The sequence below is a fragment of the Octopus bimaculoides genome, chromosome 2, assembly GCF_046866305.1.
Source record: "Octopus bimaculoides isolate indiv1 chromosome 2, ASM4686630v1, whole genome shotgun sequence".
NCBI lineage: Eukaryota > Metazoa > Mollusca > Cephalopoda > Octopoda > Octopodidae > Octopus > Octopus bimaculoides.
This window is the reverse complement of record NC_142929.1, coordinates 163,534,793-163,559,058: the sequence shown is the minus strand read 5'-3', so window position 1 is coordinate 163,559,058 and position 24,266 is coordinate 163,534,793. Positions and strand designations below refer to the sequence as shown.

The 24,266-nt window shown below is 36.6% G+C and overlaps 1 protein-coding gene across 1 annotated transcript in view; it reads left to right on the top strand.

Moving 5' to 3' along the window:
- LOC106871729 (U6 snRNA-associated Sm-like protein LSm5) overlaps window positions 1–24,266 on the top strand; it is a 57,248-nt gene that overhangs the window by 18,662 nt on the left and 14,320 nt on the right. The window contains exons 2-3 of the mRNA XM_014918341.3: window positions 17,973–18,068; window positions 22,549–22,576. Of these exons, the coding sequence (XP_014773827.1) occupies window positions 17,973–18,068; window positions 22,549–22,576 (124 nt within the window). The remainder of the gene's footprint in view (window positions 1–17,972; window positions 18,069–22,548; window positions 22,577–24,266) is intronic.

The window sequence follows — 24,266 nt, the reverse complement described above, 5'->3', positions numbered from 1 at the left end:
ATACTTGGAGTCAGTACTGGGGTAAAGTTCTCTCTCTCTCTCTCTCTCTCTCAACTATAATTCAGAGGCCCAGCCTTGTGTGAGTAATTTCACTTCAAACCATCAAAAGAGTCATTCAGTCTGCTAGCAGGCAATTATTGTTTAAATCATACCTTACAGTCCTAATAGAGGAATGGCAGGTTGGGTAAAATATTCTTAGATATGTAATGTCTAATAATAAAGCAGGATGGTCATAACAGGAATGCCTTTGATCTGGACTGATTTGGTACAAAACAATAACATAGCTTCAAACTGTCAAACAAGTGACAGTAAAGTTACTTAGTTTTTTTCTCCCTCTCTCTCTCTCTCTCTCTCTCTCTTTCTCTCTCTCTCTCTCATATTTTCAATGATATTCTATGAAGAGAACTGGTTAAAGTTAATATTGCTTCTAAATTTAGGCCAGTCTAATCAATAGGGATGAAAGGAAATCTATGCTGAATTGTTTCTATTATTCTCCTCATATAATTATTGATTTATTATATTAAAGACTGAGAAAATCAACTGTTTAGAACAAGGATTTCTTCTCATTCTATAGAAACAATAAATAAATAAATCAAAATAAAATTACAACATCCAAGACACTCATCCCACATTAAGTGAGAATGTGTGTGTTTGTATATAAATATATATATTTTAATTTAAAGAATTCTTGTTTTCTTTCTACACATAGACACAGGAAGCGCAGAGTAACAATAAAGTGAATCATTAGCTTTGTGTGAATAAACTTTGCTAGATATATTCCCCACTTCCATTTTTATATATCCAAATGTACTTGCACCCCCCCTCCCCCCCCCCACCACCACCACCGCACACACACACAAGCAGGAACCACAGAGAAACACTTCAAAATTTCAGATCTGTTGTCAGAAGCTGTTAATGTCAGATCATATATATATATATATATATATATATATATATATATATATGTATGTCAAAACAAAGGAAGAGCTATGTGACTAGAACTTGTGATATTGCAGGTTCTGATCTAATTACACCTGTCTTGTGAAATAATTATACCCAGCCAGTGCTGAGTCAATCAGTAGAAAATTGCTGTTGCAGATAATTTTCCTAATGATCCTGAGTTGATGGAAGGAGGAAAATACTGTAGTTGTTGGTTAACAGCTGCTGTTTGGTTTGTGTATTCGTTAGTATTAATTGTTAATTACACACATATTATACACATTGTTCATTAGGTTCTGTTGTAACTACACATGTCTGTATGTGCCTTGTTTCTCTTCCTCCATTTTCAGTCATTGACTAATGAAGTGTTGGCAATGAGGAAGAGCAGAAAGAAATAGTCATTAAGGCTCTTTCATTCTTCCTGGTACGACTTTCTAGTCTTTTGATTATATATCATATTCAGCTTTTTCGCCTCTAATGAAGATGTGGCTCTCTCGGTTGGATTGTTGCCTATACTTCAAATATTTTGGTCATGGTCTATGCAGATCACAACATTTTGTGTTTAAATCTACACCTTGAAAAATTTGATTTCCCAATAGGTTAGCTATGTATGTCAGAAACAACCCAACAGACTAGATTTTATCTATCAGAAATAACCCAATAGGAACAAGCATTAAATGAAGTTTCTAAGTTTTTCTGCTTGGTTATCAAGTCAGGTGTTTGATATATATATTTTTTCTGACACCTTATCTCATTAATTGATATCTTACACCTGATATATTTTCATATACCAGACATCTGTTTACTTTACAACTGGAACTAATTTGGTTACTTTTAGTATCTTATGTCTATTTCTTCCTGATAATATTGGTTTGGATGATATTTTACAGCACTGTCCAAACTATAAACTGATTGTGGTACTCTCAGAATTCTTCATTTAATGTCTATATGTTTTGACAAGAACGCAGTATTCATATTAGTACATGTTGTTATATATTCTAATGGTGTATTATTTTCAAAATGGAAAAGATAATTAGATTTGGGAAGAATTGTAAAGGCCAGACCCAAGAATATTTTGAAGTTTTAGAGTGAGAAACTGAAAAAAAGGTGCATTTCTGATCTATCTCATTAAAAGAAAAGAAAAGTTAGTGTTAAGATAGTAACAGTGATGATAAATTCCAGTTTCTACCCCCCTCTCTCTCTCTCTCTCTCTCTCTCTCTCTCTCTCTCTCTCTCTCTCTCTCTCTCTCTCTCTCTCTCTCTCTCTGGATTTACCAATAACTTTGTGATGTTCTGTTATTAATAACTTTTCCATAGTAAATGCTTGTCCCTGTTAATTTTTCAAATAAAAGTCTAATGCCAGGAGCATTAAAAATCTATTAAGTTTCATCATTCTTGATGATGTAGTCTTGTGAAAACCACTAAATAGGTGTATAATATTTTGTACATGAATAGGTTTGATAATTAGCATATTTTAGAGACTAAATTATTGCAGGAAATGACAACAATTCTCTTAATACAGTTTTATAAACTTGGCCATTCTGAGTGTCCAGTTTCACTAATGTATTCAAATAACATAGCAATGTGACTAAGAAATATGCTTTATGATTAAGACCAACTGTTTTGGGTTCAGTACTACTGTCGTACCTTGGATTAGTAGTGTCTTCCATTATAGTCGCAGATTGAATAATATCTTACGAATGAAATTTTGCAGATCCAAATTGTATAGAAGCTCACTCTGTGTGTGTGTGTGTGTGTGTGTGTGTACTTGTCTCTGCATGTCTTCACATGTTCACTATTTGAGAACAAATGGTGACCTTTGCATCTCTTGTAAATAATGTCCTGCAGCTTGGTAGTTTCAACATGGGAAGACCAGTAGAATAAAAAAACCTTATTTGAAAAATGAGTTGGTGACAGGAAATGAGTTGGTGCTGTCATCATCATTTAACATCCACTTTTGATGTTTGCGTGGGTCACTCATAATTTGTCAAGAGATTTTTCTACAGTCAGATGCCCTTCCTGTTACCTGCCATCACCTGTTTCCCCATGACTAGACATGTTTTTCACTAAAGATGGGAAACAATCGATCTCACTTGTATGACATTGATACTTGTGTTTACAACTATCATGTGATGTTAAGGTAAAAGTACATGTGCACATGCACACTCACATACACACACACATACACATACAAAAAGGCTCCTTCCTGTCTCCACCTACCAAATCCTCTCACAAGGCTTTGGTCAACCAAGGGCTAGAGCAAAAGATACTTGCTCAAGGTGCCATGCAGTGGGACTGAACTCAAGGCCATATGATTAGGAAACCTGTCTCAATGAATCTTGTTCAGTTCATATCATAGAAAAAGTGGATGTAAAATGATAACTCATCATTCAGTATTTGGTACTCCTTGCTTTATTCTGTCATTCACCCCAGTTAGTGTTCCTTGATACATATTGAATTACAATTTCTTTATTTTTTTCTTTACTTGCTGGGTCTGGAAGAAGAAACAGTGCCCATGGCCTTCATTACCCTCTTAAACCAGTGAGCGCGATGCAGTTAATGTTCCACTTCAACCTTTGTTGACATGAGCTGGGAGGAAGTTCCAAAAGGTTAGCATTCTGAGAAGAAAGAACTGGACATAGTGGTTAATGCAGTGCTTAGGAAGTTGGACACAACAAAGGTGATGAGGAGAACAAAGTTGGTCAGGAATGCTTGAGTGAGAGTGGCTTGAGCCTTGCTAATTCTAGGATCATTATATTATAAGTAGAAAAGACAAAAAGAGGAAACCGCATACTTGTGGGCCGGAATATATCTGTGAGTGATAATCTGTGTTAGCAAAAATTGTATTAGAATTAAAAATTATGGTATTAGATAAATTAGATACTAATGTTATGTATTTTCTAGATGCTGCTCTAAAGTCAGTCTCAGCTTCCTATCGAACCATAACTTACTTCCTTTGAGTCAATAAGGGGAGCCTTCATGTGAACTTTTAACTTGTTAGAAAATAGCATACAAATCTCTCTTAAATCTCACTGCTTTACAAAAGAATACTCATAGGGTAATGAAATCCTAGATAAATGGACATGACTTGAATTCCTATTATCGTAAATTTTTCTGTTGGGATTGACCTGCAGCCAAAAATCTACAAGTTAATGTAACTGTTGAATTTTTTCATCCCAATTTTTTTATAAAAGTTACTTGTCTTGTGGTTTATCTAGTTGTTATACTTTTTGCCTTTTAACCCTTTAGCATTTAAACCAGCCAAATCCGGCCCAAATATTCTACCTGTTTTATATTCAAACCAATCAGATCCAGCCTTTCACACTTACTCTATAATGTTATTCTAAAACAATCACATCATCGAAATCTTGAGCCTACAAGATAATGCATGATTAATTCAAAACAATTTGAATAAATATGAATTACATTTGATAAAATAATCCGAATGCTAAAGGGTTAAAGGCTTTTGCAAGAAAAAATTCTTAAAATTTGGTGAGACCAACATTATGAACCTGATCATTTGCCCTTTGAATGAGCTGCTGCTTGCCTTATTATGTAGTTAATGTTAGAGGTTGTTATTTAGTTCCAAGTTATCTCTCATGTAGTAGTCCTATGTTGAAAGCATTCCATTTTTATAGACAATGTTTCCATTTTTATAGACTACATTATCCAATGCTTCCTTCCTTTTTTTTAAGGTAGTAAGATGTTGTTTAAGGGAATTTAGCTGCCATATCTAAAAGGTTGATTCATCTAGTAGACTGTTGGCTCGTGATGTAAGAGGTTTTATTGCTCTCTGCTCTTGCTTCCACTTTTAGAATACAAACATATGTTACCCCAGATATAACACACTATGACACTGCTGTAGGTTATCATGGGTGGGGAGGTTGCACTGCAGGCAATCTCCTGCCGCCCTTCCCAGGTAGGCAGTAAGTGCAAGATTTTATTTGTGGAGATGGTAAATATCAATTGTGACATTCATACTTTTACTGGAAGTACCAGCCCAGCAATTGCTTCAACCAGAGACAGAGCCAACTTACTAGTTGCTTATCTTAGGTGAAATTACTCTGATACTCAAGCAAGTAAAGGAACCATTACATGGTTGCTTGACCTGCTAGAAAAAGCAGCCAAGTTTGCACCATAACATCTTAGAAAGAAAAGACATTGGGTAATGTAGATCTTGATATACAAAAAGCTGGATTGATCATGACTGGAACACCTTAGTTAGAGCTTATGTGAAGCTAAACAACAGAAACATTTCCATCCTCTTCTTCTAATTGTGTTCATTCTACCTCACTGTAGTAGTATGTGATAGGCTAATTACATCAGTAATACTCAACTGTTTTAAGCAAAGAAGGATACCCTGAATAATGTAATCTGAAAAAAGACAAGATTCTTATGGCTGGGATGCGTTTGGCCATAGGGCTGCTAGATCAGGTATGGAGTTAAATCTAAATGGCAGCTGATATCCCAGAATGTTAACCACTTTGGTACCACAACAAATCTCTGTTCTGACCAAGAATTGTATTAATTGCATGAATTTCCTGATTCTTCCTCCAATACATAATTCTATATTATCAGACTACATGATGACACCACATTAACATCATTCATTCGTTTGTTCCTCTACATAATGTTCTAGATAAATGTGATGTCAATATTGATTCCTTAAATTTCTCTCTCTCACTCTTCCTCATTTTTTTTCTCTAAGACTATATTGGCAGAGAAAGGACACGCCATGTCTTGGCCAATCAATTGGATATTGTTTTTGTATTTGTGTGTATGTGTGTAATAGCTTTACCATTTCAGATATGTGAGCAGTAGTCTGAGGGTCAGCAAATGATCAGGGATAAAATATTTTCTGGCCTTAAAAAGGAAATCTAGTCTTTATGTTGTGCATTCTGCAATGTTTTATATATGTGAGGTTGCTTTGAGAAATCATAAGATTGTGACTTTGAGTTGTATTAGTGGTGTGTCATTCATGTTAGCAAGGAATGTTATGGTGTTTTACTGAATTAGAGAGGGAGGAGGCAAAAGATTCTAACAACACATTGGCATGTCATGTATGATTTTGTGTGTGTGTGTGTGTGTGTGTCAAATGTTATTTAACCTCAAGCTGGTCCTGGCTAAGAAGACTTGTAATGAAAGACATTTTGGCTATGATCATCCTGTTTTACTCTCTGGCTTTGTATATCCAGAATTATCCACATTATTCAGTTTTCTTTTCAAAACTGTAGGTATAGGCAATGCATTGCTTTGTTGTAAAAAGCTTGCTTCCCAACCACATGGTTCCAAATTAAATCCCATTATGTGGCACATTGGGTAAGTGTCTTTCTACTATACTATTTGAGTGACCAAAGCCTTGTGAGTAGATTTGGTAGATAGAAACTGAAAGAAGCCCATTGTGTGTATGTTTGTGTATTACTGTCTCCTCACCTTAACATTATGAGATAATTGTAAGCAAGCATTCTTGTCGTGCAAGTGGTGACCTTTGTTTCCAATCTTTTTAAGATGTGTCTGGTTATGGAGAAGTATATTACCTTACTTGGAAACAAGTGAGGCTGGCAACTGGAAGGGCATCTGGCAGTAGAAAATCTGCCTCAGCAAATTTCATCCTACTGTTGTGAGCTTCACTTAAAACAATGATGATCATGTTGATGCTATATATATATATATATATATATATATATAGATATATACATACTTTATTTAAAAGCAGCAGAAATATAACAGAAGACTGTTACTCTGAGTAACGTGAAACTCAGAGTAACAGTCTTTTGTTATATTTCTGCTGCTTTTAAATAAAGCATATTACTCTACCTCTGGTATTTGAGTACTCTTTTTTCCACCTTGTTGCACATTTTATGTGCTTACTCCGGTATATATATATATATATATATATATATATATATATATATATATATATTACTGAAAATAAAGTGAATTTCAAACATGGGATAGCTGTGAAAACAGCTTAAAAAATTGTGCAAATATTCCCTAGAAGACAGAAAAAAGTTGCCAGTAGGTGGCTATGAAAAAGTGAACCTTGTACCCCTCAGATATATAAATATAATTTATCTATATTTTATTAACACTGCAAGTGCGTACGTTGTTAGTAAATAAACCTATTAAGCCGTACTACATTATACATTCGTATTCTTTGGAGTATTTACTCTTGACTGCTTTTGTTTATCCAAAACAATGCATTCTAGTATAATGATTACTGATTTAGGCACAAGGTCAGCAATTTTAAAGAGGGACATATATGTTGGAACCATTGACTTGACTGGTATATTTTGTTATTGATCTCAGAAGGATGAAAGGCAAAGGCAACCTTGGTGGGATTTGACCTCAAAAGCTAAAGGACCAGAAAAAACACTGCAAAGCATTTCTTCTGATGCTCTAACATCCTGCCAACTCACCACCTTGATAATAATAATAATAATAATTAGTTTAGATTTGTTAAAAGAATGAGAGCAACTTGTGTTGTAGGGAGAATTGCCAAGAATTTTTGTGCAAAGGATAATTAAAGCTGATAATTGATATTCCTGATAATTCCTAGGATATATACAGTGGAAGCGAAAAGTCTGTACCTTGTATGGTATAGTGTGGTGGACTACAGTGTAGAATACAGTGGTATAACCATGATGTAGTATTGGCTGTTTAGCCCCAGGTTTGTTCCGAACAGACCTATGACCAAAAACATTCTAACTGTGAACATCCTGTCTTTTTATGGCTATCTAGGACTGTATTATCTAATGAGTCCTTTCCTTATATAAGAGGGTAGTGTTTCAAGAGAGATTTAGCTGCTAGAGTTACAGTGTAGTAGACCATGGCATATATGATGCAGCATAGTGAAATATGATGGTGTAGTGTTTGTGGCTTAGCTCAACACTGATTATTGGAATCATTGGACCTTTGATCTAAAGTAGAGGTTCTCAACCAGGGTCCATATGACCCTTGGGGATCCACAGTATTTTAAGGGTCCGTAGAAAATTTTAGATGTATTTTTTACAAGAAACAGCTAAGTTTCTTTTTCTAACATTTTACATATGAGTTGTTCAACCCATACATGTTACTGTATGGAAAACAAAATAGGAATTTTGAAAGAAATATCTATAAACCAGTTTCTAAACATCAAATAGCTATGTGGATCCACCAGAATAGAATAGTAATCAAAGGGATCCATAGATCCCACTATGACCATCCTATCTCAGATTGAAAGGTAGACTGTATGGTGCATGAGTGCAAACAGCCATGCTACACGGCTGAAACATGGGCCATGACGGCTGAGGACATGCATAGGCTTGAAAGAAATGAAGCTAGTATGATCCACTGGATGTGTAATGTCAGTGTGCACACACGACAGAGTGTGAGCGCCCTGAGAGAAAAGTTGGATTTAAGAAGCATCGAATGTGGTGTGCAAGAGAGACAAGTGTGCTGGTATGGTCATGTGTTGCATATGGATGAGGACAACTGTGTGAAGAAGTGTCACACCCTAGCAGTGGGGAACCTGTGGAAGAGGAAGACCTGGGATGAGGTGGTGAAGCACAATCTTCGAACATTGGGCCTCACAGAGCCAATGGCAAGCAACCAAGAGCTTTGGAGATATGTTGTGCTTGAGAAGACCCAGCAAGCCAAGCGCGACTGTAGCCATGGCCCATGCCAGTGTCGCATAACCAGCCTGTTTAAAAGTACCCTTCAATCATCAGGCAATATGCTGTGCTTGAGAAGACTTGTTGCGTCAAGTGAAATTGTAGTCATGGCTAATACAGTGCCGTCTGACTGGCTCCCACGCCAGTGGCATGTAAAAAGTACCATTTGAGCATGGTCAATGTCAGTGCCACCTAACTGGCTCCTGTGCTGGTGGCACATAAAAAGCACCATTCAAGCGTGGTTGATGCCAGTGCCCCCTGACTGGCCCCGATGCTGGTGGCACGTAAAAACCACCCGCTACACTCTCGCAGTGGTTGATGTTAGGAATGGCATCCAGCTGTAGAAACCTTGCTAGATCAGTTTGGAGCCTGGTGCAGCCTCCTGGCTTGCCAGCCCTCAGTCAAACCATGCCAGCATGGAAAGCAGATACTAAATTATGATGATGATATACAACAGGTGGGCTTCTTTCAGTTTCTGTCTACCAAATCCTCTCACAAGACTTTGGTTTGTTCAGGGTTGTAATAGAAGACATTTGTCCAAGATTTCACACAGTGGAATTGAACTGAAGGCCACATGATTGGGAAGCAAGCTTCTTAACCACATAGCCATGCCTAATGTGTCCTTTTTTTAATTTGAGGGAGATTGGCCATGTGAAAGCTCCTTTGTTGGTTCACCATGGTGCAGTGTGGAATGTTATGGAGTGTATTAAGTTGTGGAATGCAGTGGTATGTGAAAGTCTAGTTTGGAATGCAGTGTGTATACTGAGATACAGTCTTGAATGTAATAGAGTATAACATGGAAAGATGAAAGTTTGTCCCAGTATCTTAAGAAATGTCAGTCATTAAATGAAAGATCTTTGAGTTGTCAGTTCTGAAAGTAAATGTAGACATGAGTGTTGTTGTGGTCTTAGATATTTGTGAGGTTACATATTTTTTTATACTTTGGTTTATCATACTCTTTTAGTCTGGCTGTCATATAATGAATAATGTATGTACCCTGGTAGACAGGCTGCCTTGGTTGTCATATATAATGAGGCATGTACCCTGTTTGACTGGCTTTCATATAATGATGCATGTATTCTGTTATACTGACTGTTGTATAGTCATACATAACCTGCTTTTTTTTTTATAATAGATAATTTTAAATGTAAAACAGGAAATGACACCATGATCATCATCATATTCATTTTCCCTGCTGGCATGGGTTGGATGGCTTGACAGGAGCTGGCAAGGCCAGGGGCTGCACCAAGTGCCATAGTCTGTTTTGGTTTGGTTTCTACAGCTGAATAGCCTTCCTTATGCCAACCACTTTACTGACTGTATTGGGTGCTTTTTACATGGCACCATACTGGTGCTTCTTACATGGCATACCGTTGCTTTTTACTTGACACCATCACCAGTCCTTTTTACATGGCATCATAATCAGTGCTTTTGCCATTGCACTGTGGTTTTAGGACATTAATTCTGTTGTGGCGGATTGGTCTTCTTGAGTGCAGCAACGCAATGTATATCTTACACATATAAAAGTGCAAGGTACTACACACTGCTGCAATACCTTGCATACTGATGCCTTGCCATAGTACCTTACACATTGCTGCACCACCTCACATATTGCAGCACTGTATTTTAACTCTTATTGCATCACTTTGCATGCCACTGCTCACAAAATTCTTCCTTGTGTAGCAAATGAAGAAATTTTGTAATCATCTTCTACTCAGTGTGTATGTGTGCACGCATGTGCACAATAATAATGGGCTCTCCCTTTGAGAGTAGTGTATGATCATCTTGTAGTTTGATCAACCCAACTGCCTACTCACTGAATTAGCATATACCCTGCTTGAATATTCCACAGACATGTGCACCCTTAACATAATTCTCAAATAGAATCAGCATGACTTTGTGTGACTAAATTGGACCTTTGAATTACTGGTACAGTTTCTGTCAACCCAGTTTCACTAACAAAGCTTGGATTAACCCAAGGCACTTGCCCAAGATGCCACACATGGTAATCAAGCACAGGACGTCATGATTGCAAAAGTAACTTGACCACTTGGCCATGCTTATATCCACACACACACACACACACACACACATATATGATGATTTTCATCAATGTTGTTTAATGTCCACTTTTCTATGCTTGCATGGGGCAGACAGAATTTGTTGAGGCCAATTTTCTACAACCGGATGTCCTTCCCGTACCCCATTCACTATAGCCACTCCTACATACCTCTGACATCCACATCTTTCACTTTACATCTCCCCCTCCCCCACCCCATCTCTGAACATCATCTCCATATTTTCTGATCTCCTTACAGGTTTAATGTACTACTGTTCTCCTCCCTTCCTCTACTGTCACTTATTTTCTCCATCTTTAACCAATCCTATTCTTTCACCTTTTCCTGCTTCCATACTAATATTTACCATCAACCACACTTTTGTTCTATTCACTACATCCATATAAACCCATTGCTAACTATTTGTCATCTCCTCTCACACTCTAATGAACTTACCCACCAACTGCTTCCAATTGTTTGTAACCTCTCTTATACTCACCTTCTTGTATCCTGAGAGTACATCCTGACACCTCATTACTGCCATCACTGTCTTCTTTCCAATTACTGTCATGCACTCTTATATAGTGTGGGGTAGCCATGTGTCTCCTGTGCCTATCCCCTCTATAATACTTTAGCCTCTCAATCATCATCATCATCATCATCGTCGTTTAACGTCCGCTTTCCATGCTAGCATGGGTTGGACGATTTGACTGAGGACTGGTGAAACCAGATGGTTACACCAGGCTCCAATCTGATTTGGCAGAGTTTCTACAGCTGGATGCCCTTCCTAACGCCAACCACTCAGAGAGTGTAGAGGGTGCTTTTACGTGCCACCGGCATGAAGGCCAGTCAGGCAGTACTGACAACGGCCACGCTCAAAATGGTGTATTTTATGTGCCACCCGCACAAGAGCCAGTCCAGCGGCACTGGCAATGCTCTCGCTCGAAAGTCCTTACACATGCAGCGGGCACAAGTGCCAGAAAGGCGATGCTGGGCACAGGTGCCATCACAATTTCGCTTTCGCTTGCCCCAATAAGTCTTCGCAAGCTGAGTTTCGTGTCCCAAGCTGACATAAATCCCCTGCCCCCTCTACTATAATCCACTTGTCTTATGAGTTATATGGCAACCTTTCTAGTGACTTTAGGATGGGCATCCAGCAGTAGAACCTATGCCAAAACACACTGGAGCTTAATGCAGTCCTTTGACATGTTGGATCCTGTAAAACTGTCCAGCCCATAGCAACATGGAAGATGGATGCTAAATGAGGATGATGACGACGATGATACATACTATATGCACTCACAGTATATAGATCTATTTCTGTCTGTGGTCTTCCTACCAATCCAGACAATGTTGTATCCATTTCAGAATGTAACTTTCATATCTTATCACAATATTTGACTATTGCAATCTGATGGATTAAATAAATCCCAAACAGTTACTTGGATGATAATCAATAACTCATCAAGATGTCTATGGATTACTCTGATCTTTATTCTTAACTATCAGTGTTGATGTAGATAAAGCCATTTCCTGTTCTTTCTAAGACCACACTTTCACCAGACATTCTCTGAAATGTAATCAATAGTGAATCAATAGTTTGGTAGGGAATTGCTTAAGTTTCCTTAACCAAAGCCACCAACAATGGCTGTTTTACATTGGTTGATGAACCAGTGATGAAGCTTCTATGCAGTTATTCAGCCTACTAGAAATAGCAGCCAAATGTTTATCAAATCTTATTCCTACTATCCATGTTTGGTCCTGAATACACTGTGATTGAAAGGAAAATAAATTAGATGTTCATTGTTTGAACACTTTTGTAGGTCTGTTAGATCAGAGCTGACCTGGAGACAAATAATTACTTCTTCATATAGCCTGGAGCCAATGAAAGAGCCTCTAAATGGTCACTCGACCTGCTAGAAATAGCAGCTAATCTCTCTTGTATCATGCTCTATTGTATTAAAAATAGAAGTACACATTGGATAATGCGGTTCTGAATAAACTGCTCAAAAAGTTTTTTTTAGAAAATCTCTGGATTGCCACAACTGTTGTCTTTGATCATAGATTCGCTCAGTTAGGAATAATCTAGCACTAAATAATAACTGCATAAACTGCAATTCAGGACAACATTTGTCAGTTATAGTTATAGGCTACAACACTTTGTGGCACCTATCTGCAGCAAGTTTGCTGGGAGCAATAAAAGTGATTATCTTGGTCATGGGTATAGATACTCTGTAGTATTTATGTTGAGATATGAACCATGTTCCCTTTAGGCAACAGACTGCTGACATTCTATCAACTTTACCGGCTGGGAATTTTTTCATTTGTTTCTACATTTGTTTCCCCCGCCACCATTCTAGCATGGGTTACATGAATATATTATTGAGGCATTGTTTTACAGCTGGATCTGCAGATGATTTGTTGTTGAGGGAAATTATAACAATGTTATTGCTTGTGGCTTAGCAATTTTCAGAGAAGTGCCAATGTAAACACATGCACACACACACACACACACGTGCACACACATGCGTGCACATATGCACACACACACAGACACACACACAAGTACTCATATGCGATGGACTTTGTTCAGTTTCTTTCTGGCAAATCCACTCATATATCATCATCATTTTCCCTTACTGGCATGAGTTAGATAGTTTAACATGAACTGACAGGCTATAGGGAGCTTCACTGAGCTCCAATTTCTACTTTGGCGTGGTTTCTACAATTTGATGCCCTTCCTAACACTAACAATTACACAATGTACTGGGTGCTCTTTTTTTTTTTTTTTTTTTGGCACCAGCACTGGTGGGGTCACCAAGTACTTGGAAGATAAGACCCTTCAACTGAGTTTGGATATAATTGAGGGATAAGTATGACAGAAGGACAGGGTGTTTTGCTGATGAGGTGAATATATGACTTCTCTGTCTGGAAAGAAAGAGAAAAATGTGAGGTCAAGGTACAAGGTGAATATGAGAGAGAACAGGGATAGAGGAACAGAAAGGTGGGAAGATCAGAAAGTGAAAAGAGTGTAATAGATGATTAGAGATCAGGATTGTGTGTATGCATATTCGCACACTTGTGAACACACACACATACACATGAAGGCACACAAATGCACACAGTGGACGTTGTTCAGTTTCTGGTCTAGCAGTTCACTCACAAGGCAATTGGTCTTCTCAGGACTGTAGTAGAAGACACTTGGCCAAGGTGCCTTATGGTGGAACTAAACCCCGAAACCATATGGTTGTGAAGCAAACTTCTTAACCACACAGCCATGTCTGTGCCTCAGTGAGTGTCATTTGAAATTAAGCAAGAAGAAAATGAAAAAGAACAAATTAATTAATTCAGATTTGACCTTTTTAGTGTCAGTCCAATATTAAGAACAAACAATAAAACCTAGTCTTCAACTCCAGTTTGCTGCTATGTCACGTTATAATGTGTGGATATTTTAGAAAGGAAATCTTATTACTTGATTGAAGTTGTTAACATATGAATATTCAAATGAAATTAAACTTGATATGTCAAGTCAACGATGCAATTTTAATCACACATTTGCATATAAGATCTGTCTGAGCACTTCTAAAATGACTTGATCAACTCATTGTTCATTCTGACTGTTGCTTCTCCCGCCACTAATTGTGAAGAAATTTTTCACTTTACTGCAACACAAACCTACCATTTTGATTAAAGTTGGGGTGAACTGTGCTGTAGCTTGCTTTTGTTTTCTTGATTTGATGTTATCTCTTTTTTATATTGTATTTAATATTTTATTACTAAGATTTTTGAGCAAGGTATTAATGTTACATTGTCTCGTTTCTTCTGTCTCTGAATCTGCATCCATTTACATATCTATATGATTAACCAACTGAATCTAGAGAGTCATTCCACCTGCTACAAATAATAGCCAAGCCTCCCTCAAATCAGACAGCCCACAATTTGGGGAAAAGTTGAGACATGGTAGGCGAAATACATAAAGCTGGGTGACTCATGGCTGATATATCTTTGATTAAAGGTTTGTTCAATCACAACTGATCTGCAGCAAAAAGCAGTTGTTTACAGTTTTTCCTCCATTGTCGCAGAAGAATATCTGATACTTTTTAGTTCTAATTTCTAAACTAATCTACTTAGTATTTAACTGTTGAAAAAGAGAGCCTCTGCATGGCCACTTATTGAAAAAGTAGCCAAATTATTCTACCATTGTAAAAAGGACATGTTACTGTAGTTCTAGATACATTATATCTGAATAAATAAAAAAAAATTGGATGGTCATGGCTAGAATGTCTTTGACTAAGGTAGGCCTGGAGATGAACATCAATAACTTGATATTTCTTTATTTATAAAATAAATAATAAAAGACTTGAATTTTCTTTGAGATATCGTTACAACAACAAAAAAAAACATCAAAAACTAATTTTTTTTAATGACATTTTTTGATAAATTTTATATAAACTGGCAGAAGTATGTGGCTCTGTCTATGTGTTGTGTCAAAGTAGGCTTCTATTTGAAGATTGCTGTTTCTCTCATGTTCAGCTGTCACACAGAGGTCTCCCTCATTTGTACATATGTATATGCATTAGATAGCATGGTGTGATTTGAAGAGGTTGTTACCTAGTGGGTCCCTTGTTGGAGCATGTGTGTATTCTTTTGTTTCAGTTATTTGATTGTGACCATGCCTTGAAAGTTGATAAAATCAGCCTTAGTACTTTTCTAAGTCAGGCCCTTATTTTATTAAACTGTATTTCACTTGATTTGGATGTCCTGAGATGGGAGGAGGTTGCAAATGATTGCCCACTATGGAGACAAATTCTGCAAAAGGGGATGAAGTGAAGGGAAGAAAAACAGGAAGCAAAGAAAAGCAGGAACCACAAGAAAAGCCGCCAAAGAAAAGCACATTCAACGGAAGGAAAAACCAGTAACGCTGACAGAGAGCTCCTTCAAATGCAGTCGTTGTATGCATGATTGCCACTCCCATGTAGTCCTCCACAACCACAGCAGACTGTGCACCACCATCAGCAGCTGACACAATTTCGAGGGGAACAGATCCATGGTCTCTCAAGATCGATGGCTGCCAACTACTAGTTACTGAACTGCCAAGTTACAGGGATGCAAGCCAACGAACACTGGTTGTCAGGCCGTGAGAGTTAAACGCACTCCACGCATGCATGCATATACATTCATTGTAGTATTATCCATCATCTGATTTAACACCCCCACCTGGTTCCCTAGGTGCCTTTAGCAGAGTCCATTCTGTTGTATGTAATCTCAGAGGCCCTGATTAAAAGATGAAATATCTATCTATCTATCTATCTATCTATCTATATATATATATATATATATATGTATATTTATATCTCATCATCATCATATATATGATGGACTGATGGACTTTTGTGCAATGTCTGTGAGCCCAATTCATTCACAAGGTATTGGTCAGCTTGAACTGAAGTAAAAGACACGCCCACACGATACCACACAGTGGGACTGAACTCCAAACCACACATACACACCCCATGCATAAAATGGTAGGGTGTAGTTTTAGGCAGATTTGACTACTATTTATACCAAATCTAGCAGATGTGTAGCAGTCTTTTTCATACATATATGCATAAAGTAGTATTGGGTTGGTGCATAATTATTGTGGCTTTTTTTCAACAAATTTTATTTAACAAAAACATCCTTAAATGATGGTCTGACCGTCTGACAAGCAAATGGGAAACAGTAATTGAAGTAGATGGTGAATATGCTCCAGAATAATCATTTAAAGATGTTTTTTATTACATGTTGTTGTTTTTGTTGAATAAAATTTATTGAAAAAAGCCACAATAATTATACACCAACCCAATAGTAATGTGTTTTGAAGATGATCTGGCTGTTATTTCTAGCAGTTAGAGAGATCATGTAGTGGCTTCTTTGGTAGCTACCCTGTGTTACATTGTTTCTAGATAAAATGGTTTTGTCATGTTATATGAACTCGTGTATTATTTGTAGGCATCCCATTTTTTGTTTTGATACTGTGTTTTCGCTTAACTGTCTTATTGGTTCCTGTTAATTACTATTCTGTGTAAATCCAGAATTTCCTTATCAACAATATTACACACACTGTATAAAGTTACCCATGAAAGAAGCAATGTTCTTCCAGTTGTAGTCCAGCAACAGATAAAAATAGTTGTCCTTGAGATATATTTGTGGACACCGCAAAGCTGAGTTGTTTTTTTTTTTTTTGCTGGATACTGAAAGCTTTTTGCATACACAAGGTATTTCTGAACCGGATGGTTTCATGGGTATTCTGGACATGAAATCATTTTCTCCCATGAAACAATCTGTCAAAATGGTAGCCACTGATCAAATACCATTATATAACCAAGGTAGGTGTATGAAGGTGGCTCCTATTTTTAACAAGTCAATGTGGTAGAAGCTTAGTAGTTTCCAAATAATTTAAGAATTCAACAAGATAGTAGACAACCTTGCAGGGTTAATAATCATATCTGTAGATTTATAAGTTTCTGAATTTCTTGAAACGAAGTGTGAAAGCTTATTGGTTTCTGCTAAGTGATTTTTTTTTTTTTATGCAAGCATTTGTAGTTTTGTTGTGGGGGGTGTCTTGAAAATTTGGAAATTCTTTGGCTATTAGTTCATCAACTCATGAAACTGATGTACTAATTCAAGAGGAATCTAGACAATTATTTTAGTTAAATTTTTCTTCAGTAAAAAAGTTGTCATCTACTCGGAATTGAAACGATGAGAATAGTTTGGTTATTTCTGGATTGTTTCGGTTTAAACATTGAGTGATTTAGAAGGATGTGATAGATAGATAGAGAGAGAGAGAGATAGGAGTAAAGAAAATATATAGAAGACATAGAGGAAAGAAGAGAGAGGAAATAGGAATGAAAACGAAATATGGAAGATAAAGTGAGGAAAGAAGAGAGAGATCACTTCTTTCTCTCATGACTACTCTGTTTTTCCATCCCCTTCCTTAAACACTAACTACGCCCTTTTTCTACCTTCATGATACATAGACAAACAGCCAATTCAATTTTATAAGGAGGAAGATTAATTCCTTCTTAATTTAATTATGTTTTTTTTCTTTGTGACAAATTAAAACAATGTATATGCAGGCTAATTTATTTCTAAAGTCAACACCTTAATTCCACTCAGCTTTCTATTTTTACTATTTATATTTTTGTTATCCTAAGATCTTTATCAATTTCTCCACTCCTACTTACATTTATGTTTATGCTTTAATGACTTGCTAATATTTATAATTTTAATTACCTACTAATGTGCCATTTATTTTTCTTTTTTCTCTTCTCTGTTTCTATAGAACTGGTAGACAAATGTATTGGATCTCGCATTCATATCATCATGAAAAACGACAAGGAAATTGTTGGTTCCTTGCAGGGATTTGATGACTTTGTCAGTATCCTTTAGTTGATGTAATGGTTGTTGTGCAGTTACAGGCAGTACTCCAGCATAGTCTTGGTTGTGATGGCTAATACAGAGTAAAGAAGAATGTTCTAGAAACTATTGGTGTATTCCTTTATTATTTTACTAGTTTCATGCCTTCATATTGGCTCAATAATTATTTTAACCCATGTCAAACTGCTAAGTTACATAATGCAAAGAAACACAAAATAAACACACACACGCACACACACACACATTAGCATGGCTGTGTGGTAACACAGTTTGCTTTGCAGTCATGTGGTTTCAGATTTGGTTGAATGAAACTGTACAGAAATTCATTATGTGTGTGTGTGTGTGAATGCCAGTTACATGGGTCCTTGTTGATATCATCTAAACCCAAAACAGACATTGATTTGGTCCTCCAATAAACAAGTATCTTGTAGTTCAGTGGACATGTGCAGACTCATGGAATGAAATCCATCCAACTCGCAAAACAAGTCAGGGTTCACAACAGAAAAAGCATCCAACTGTAGAAAATTTTTGACTTAATAAGTTTTATCTGACTGATGCCAGCATGGAAAAAATGTAAAAATGATAATGATCATAGGCTTCTATATAGTGTCTGTTGACTAAATTCCACCCATGACACTGATCAGCTTGTAGCTCTAGTAGAGACACTTGCTCAAGGTACTGTGCAGTGGGTTCAAATCTAGAAGTATGTAGAATTTATGTACAGCCCACTTATGCGTACCTTTCCTTCATTGGACAGTAAACTCCACTTGCAAAGACCTGTTGGCAAGTGAAATCGAAATCAAACTAAATTAGACGACTGGCACCCATGCCAACATTGTCTCCCTTCATTGGACACGAAACTTGGCTTGCAAAGACCTGTTGGGGCAAGTGAAATCGTGATGGCACCTGTGCCCAGTGTCGCCTTTCTGGCACGTGTAAAGACATTCGAGCGAGACCGTTGCCAGTGCTGCTGGACTGGCTCTTGTGCAGGTGGCACGCAAAAATACACCATTTTGAGTGTGGCTGTTGCCAGTATCGCCTGACTGGCCTTTGTGCACCCACTACACTCTCTGAGTGGTTGGCATTAGGAAGGGCATCCAGCCGTAGAAACTCTGCCAAATCAGATTGGAGCCTAGTGTAGCCATCTGGTTCACCAGTCCTCAGTCAAATCGTCCAACCCATGCTAGCATGGAAAGCAGACGTTAAACGATGATGATGATGATGATGAAGAACCATGCTTGTATCTATATATTATGTTCATATTAACTGTATAGAAAACCTAAGGTTATATACATTTATTTCATAGACTATCTCATCACTACAAGTATGATGAAATCTATGCTATGCTTAGATCTAATAAAACTGATACATGCTTGAAGTTCTCTGATACTTGAAAGGCTCAAGATATTTTGTTATTGTTCTCATTTATTGTTTTGATTCAGTTTACTACTCCTGCAGATCTCAATCATACCTTCCTGCTGTGTATGTAAGATGTCCTCTATCTTTTCATGTGTTGTGCCTAGACACATTTGTAATCATGGACCTCCATGCACTTTTCTCCCACCCACAATGTAGTAGGTCTTTCTGAATCCAGCTGGTAGGGCCATCAAGTTTCTTTTCTCTCCATCTTTCCAGGCTTCTTTCTTTTGCCACCAAATGCTCAAGGTTTTTTTCTTTGCCTTTCATTCTTAAAAAGCTTCCTGGTGGTCATAGCTTATTGAAGGGCCTCAATATTTGTCATTTTATCTGTATAGGACACCTTCAGCATCTATCTGAGGAACCTATCTCTGCAACATAAGCTTTATGGTCATACAACCATATGTAAGGATTGGTTCTATGTATGCCCTTAGGACTATTTTCTTCTCTCTCATTGATAATTGTTTGACAATATGTGCCCTTCTTTTCTTAAGGTGTGGTTTATGGAAGATTTGGCTGCTATTTCTGGCAGGGCAAATGTTCAGGCAGAAAGTCCATTATTGATTTGTATCCAGTGCATTTGAGCTTGTTTAGTTCCAGGTTAACTCTGTGCAGCTATATAATCAAACCCATTCCAGTTGTAATAACCCCATTTCTACTCAAGCATAACATATCTAGGAGTACATTGTCAAATGTGCTTTGTTTTAAAGCAGTGGGGTGTGATTTGAAGGAGATTTGATTGCTGTTTCTAACATGTCGAGTGACTATATAGGGGCTTCCTCATTGGTTCATCCATTTTATTGTTGATTGATTTGTGGATTCCTATTTGTTCCAGCCTGAGATCATATATTTCTTCGTCTGGCTACATTCTTCAGTCTCGATAGTCCAATATGTATTGATAAGAATTTGGCTTCACATTTGTAATGTGTGAATGTTTATAGTAGTGGTAATAGTAGTAGCAGCAGTGGTGAAGAGTCATCTATGAATGTCATCCTTAGTAATGTTATTTACTGCTGTCAAACCTAGTCTTAACCAGTTAAACTGTTTAGTATATTAGTAAAAGTACTTTCCCTCCACAAAACTTGTGGAGAATATTCTTATAGCAAATGAAAGAAAACAAGCAACCACTGTCCTCCCCTTCAAAAAACAAAGATCATAAAAATAATCTGTAACCTTAAGAATGCCCAATACATTCAAAAGTATTTAGACTACTTTAGTGAGTGAATTATTATTATTATTATTATTATTATTATTATTGTTGTTGTTGTTGCATTACATTACTTGCCATGTGACTTTTTAAAAGAAGTTGAATGAAAGAAGTTATAAGAAGAGTCTAACAAAAATGCATATATAATATAAATATGTGAGTAAAAAAATAACAGACTATCAACAGAAAAATATCTAAATATGAATAAAATATATAAAAAGCTATGCAAAGTGTTCTTTTTAACAGGATTATCGTGTGGACAGGTCTCAGGGGAAGAATGTGTACTGCAGCAGGAAAAAAATCTTTTAGTGTTTTTAGAACTTGGTTTTCCCATTATTTTCTCAGTGTATTTATTGATCAATACTTTATTCTGTGTTCTAACCAAATGTACCAATGTTGTTGTTGTTAGAGATTTCTATTTACAAGTCATCTTGTTATTTTATGCTCTAAGTTCAAATCTTGCCAATGTCAACTTTACTTTTCATCTGTCTATGGGTTGATAAAATATAATGTCAGCTAAATGCTGGTGGGGGAAGGGTGAAAAAATAAATACAACTCCTTTAAAATTTGCAGTTTTGTGCTAATATTTGAAATCATCATCACGATTATTGTTGTTTTATTGCAGTTGTGTTGCGACAGAATTAGCAGAATGTTGGGTTAAGTGACTTACTCAATTCAAATCCTCTCGAGATCAGCTTTTCTTTTCATCCTTCCAGGATTGATAAAATATAGCCCCATCCAAATACTGGGGTTTATGTAATCAATTAACCCCTCCCCCTTCAAAAATTACTGGTCTTGTTGTTGATATTCTTAAGGCAGTGGGCTGGAAGAATCGTTAGTGCACTGAATGAAATGCTTAGTGGTATTTCGCCCGTCACTACATTCTGAATTTCTCCAAGGTTGACTTTGCCTTTCATCCTTTCAGGGTCAGTAGATGAAGTACCAATAAAACACTGGGGTCGATATAATCAACTAGCCCCCACCCCACAAATTTGAGGCCTTGTGCTTCCAGTAGAAAGGATTGTTGATATCCTTATTAACAAACAACAATAATAATAATCCCTTCTAAAATAGACATAAGGCATGAAATTTTGGTGGACTGGGCTTGTTGATTACATCAACTCTAGTGCTCAACTGGTACTTACTCGAATTCTTAAAATTGTTGGCCTTGTACCTAAATTAGAAACCATTGTTGTTGTTAGAACAGAGCAGTGGGCTTAAATATCTTGTGGTTTGGTCCCTTTGTTTCTAAGTTCAAATCTCTTTGTCACCAGGGTAGTTTAATTCTGGCAAATATGATCATTTACATATTCTTGAATCATGTTTTTACACTTTGGTGCTATATGTACTGCTAATCACTCAACTATGAAGTAAGCATTGTCAGCCAGTCTGACTGAGGTAAGCAGTTATGAATATTATTTAGTATCTCAACACGACTATTGAGCCAATATAGGAGATTGTATGTGTCACATGACACTCTAGAAATAACAGTTAAATTTTTTTCAAATAAAAGATTTGGTTATTGTTTCTGCCTGACTGAGCAACTGCATGAAAGCTCTCTGCTCTCTATAGTGTTATGGAAGAAACAGGAATTTTCCACTCTACTGGATAGGAAGTTGACTTGTGGCAAATATCTAATATGCTTTCTCTGACATCTACATGAACTGAAACCTATAGAATTAACTTTTTTTATTAAATTGAAACGTGTATCTTGATGGTATAGTATTATATCTATATTATTGTTCATTACACCCTTCCCTCCCACACACACACTTCTTCCTAATATAAAAATATTAATAATTGTTCAACTTATACTGTTTCCTGCAAAATTATATATTTTTCCATAACCACAATTCAGATATGGTGCTTGAAGATGTTCTAGAATTGTAAGTATTTCAAACATTTTATGTATCGTTTGTTTGTTTAACGTCTGTTTTCCATGCTAGCATGTGTGGAAGTATACACAATTAAGAGAGTATTAAATATTGAAGTAGCATTGTATCATTTTGTTGGAAGTTGAAACTTCACAAATCATTACTCCAAGTTTCTTGTTTCCAATCTTTGGAACATAATCATTTGTTTTTTTCATTTAATTCTGTTTTATTATTCTATTATTGGTTTCAGCAAGAGGCTATGGTTCTGCTAGAGCACTGCTATTAGCATTAGAGCTTATTTAAGACTCATTTCCTGGCCCCGTCTCTCAAATTAGTCCCTGGTGAAGTAGTGAGTTAGAGTGGAATAAAAAATGTACAGTGACCAGCCGGGTCATAATGTCAACAAGAAAAAGTAAGCATTTCATTTTGCTTAGTTGGTGAAAAGCAAAAGAGTGGGATGTGAATACACACACACACACACACACACAAATAGCAACAAGATGGGCTTCCCTACAGTTTCTGTCTACAATTCTATTCACAAGGTACTGATTGGTTTGGGGCTATAGCAGAAGACACTTGCTCAAGATCCCAATGGAGCTGTTTGAATTTCATATGGTGGTGGTGGTAGTAGTAGTAGTTAATCCAAGCCAAGAAGTATTTCAGCCATTACTATCCTGTTTTTTTTTTTTTTTGCTTTTTTGAAGATGGTAATGTGTAGTTTGAGGAAGATTTGGTTGCTGTTATTAACATGTAAAGCAATTTTGTAGAGGCTCCCTTTGCTCATTGGAATACTGCTTTGGTTATATGAAAAATTAATTCTTTACAAAGCGACATCCATCTATATTTCCTGGTAAGAATGGTGCATGAATGGCTTGAGGTTTCTCTTGACAAAAATGAATTGGTCAGCTGCTCTACTTTTGTAACGAAACTGCTAAATTGAATTAAAGATCAGTCCTCATATTTGATTAATTAATTATATTTATTATAGTCTAGCCAGAAATAAGATTCCTGCACATTTACTCTATTTACAACAAATAATTCAGTAAAAATAGATCTTTCTATTCAGCTGTCACATTCTTAGGAAAATTAAAATGTTGTTTTATGGAGAACTCATCTGATTTAAGTTTGGTCACTGTGTGTATGTGTGTGACCTTTTCAATGTCATTAAAATATACTTTGAGAATGATTAGGTTCAAAAGATATAAAGAAAATAAAAGCAAATCTATTTGTAATATTCAATTAAATTACACAGCAGTCATCATCCATTAGCATTATAAATGCTCCCTACCACCATCATCTATTACCAATCATCAGTACCTCCACTGCTGCCTCCATCATAAACCACCAACCACCACTACCATCATTATCATCACCACAGCTACTTGTTAATGAAACAGTGAAACAGCAGAATGTTATTAAACTTGTTTGACATAATAAAACTATAATCAAATCACTGAATCTAACCTAGTCTTTAACACACTCTCTCTCTGATATACATATATATGTACATCCATATGTGTGTGATTCAGGCGATATCCAGCCCAAATATTCTACTTGTTTTATGCTAAAACTGATCAGATCTAACCTCTCACACCTAGCCTACAATGTCATTCTAAAAAGTAAGGTGGCGAGCTGGGTGAAATGCTTAGCAGTATTTTGCCTGTCTTTATGTACCTCAACCTAACTCTTGTAACAGTTAACC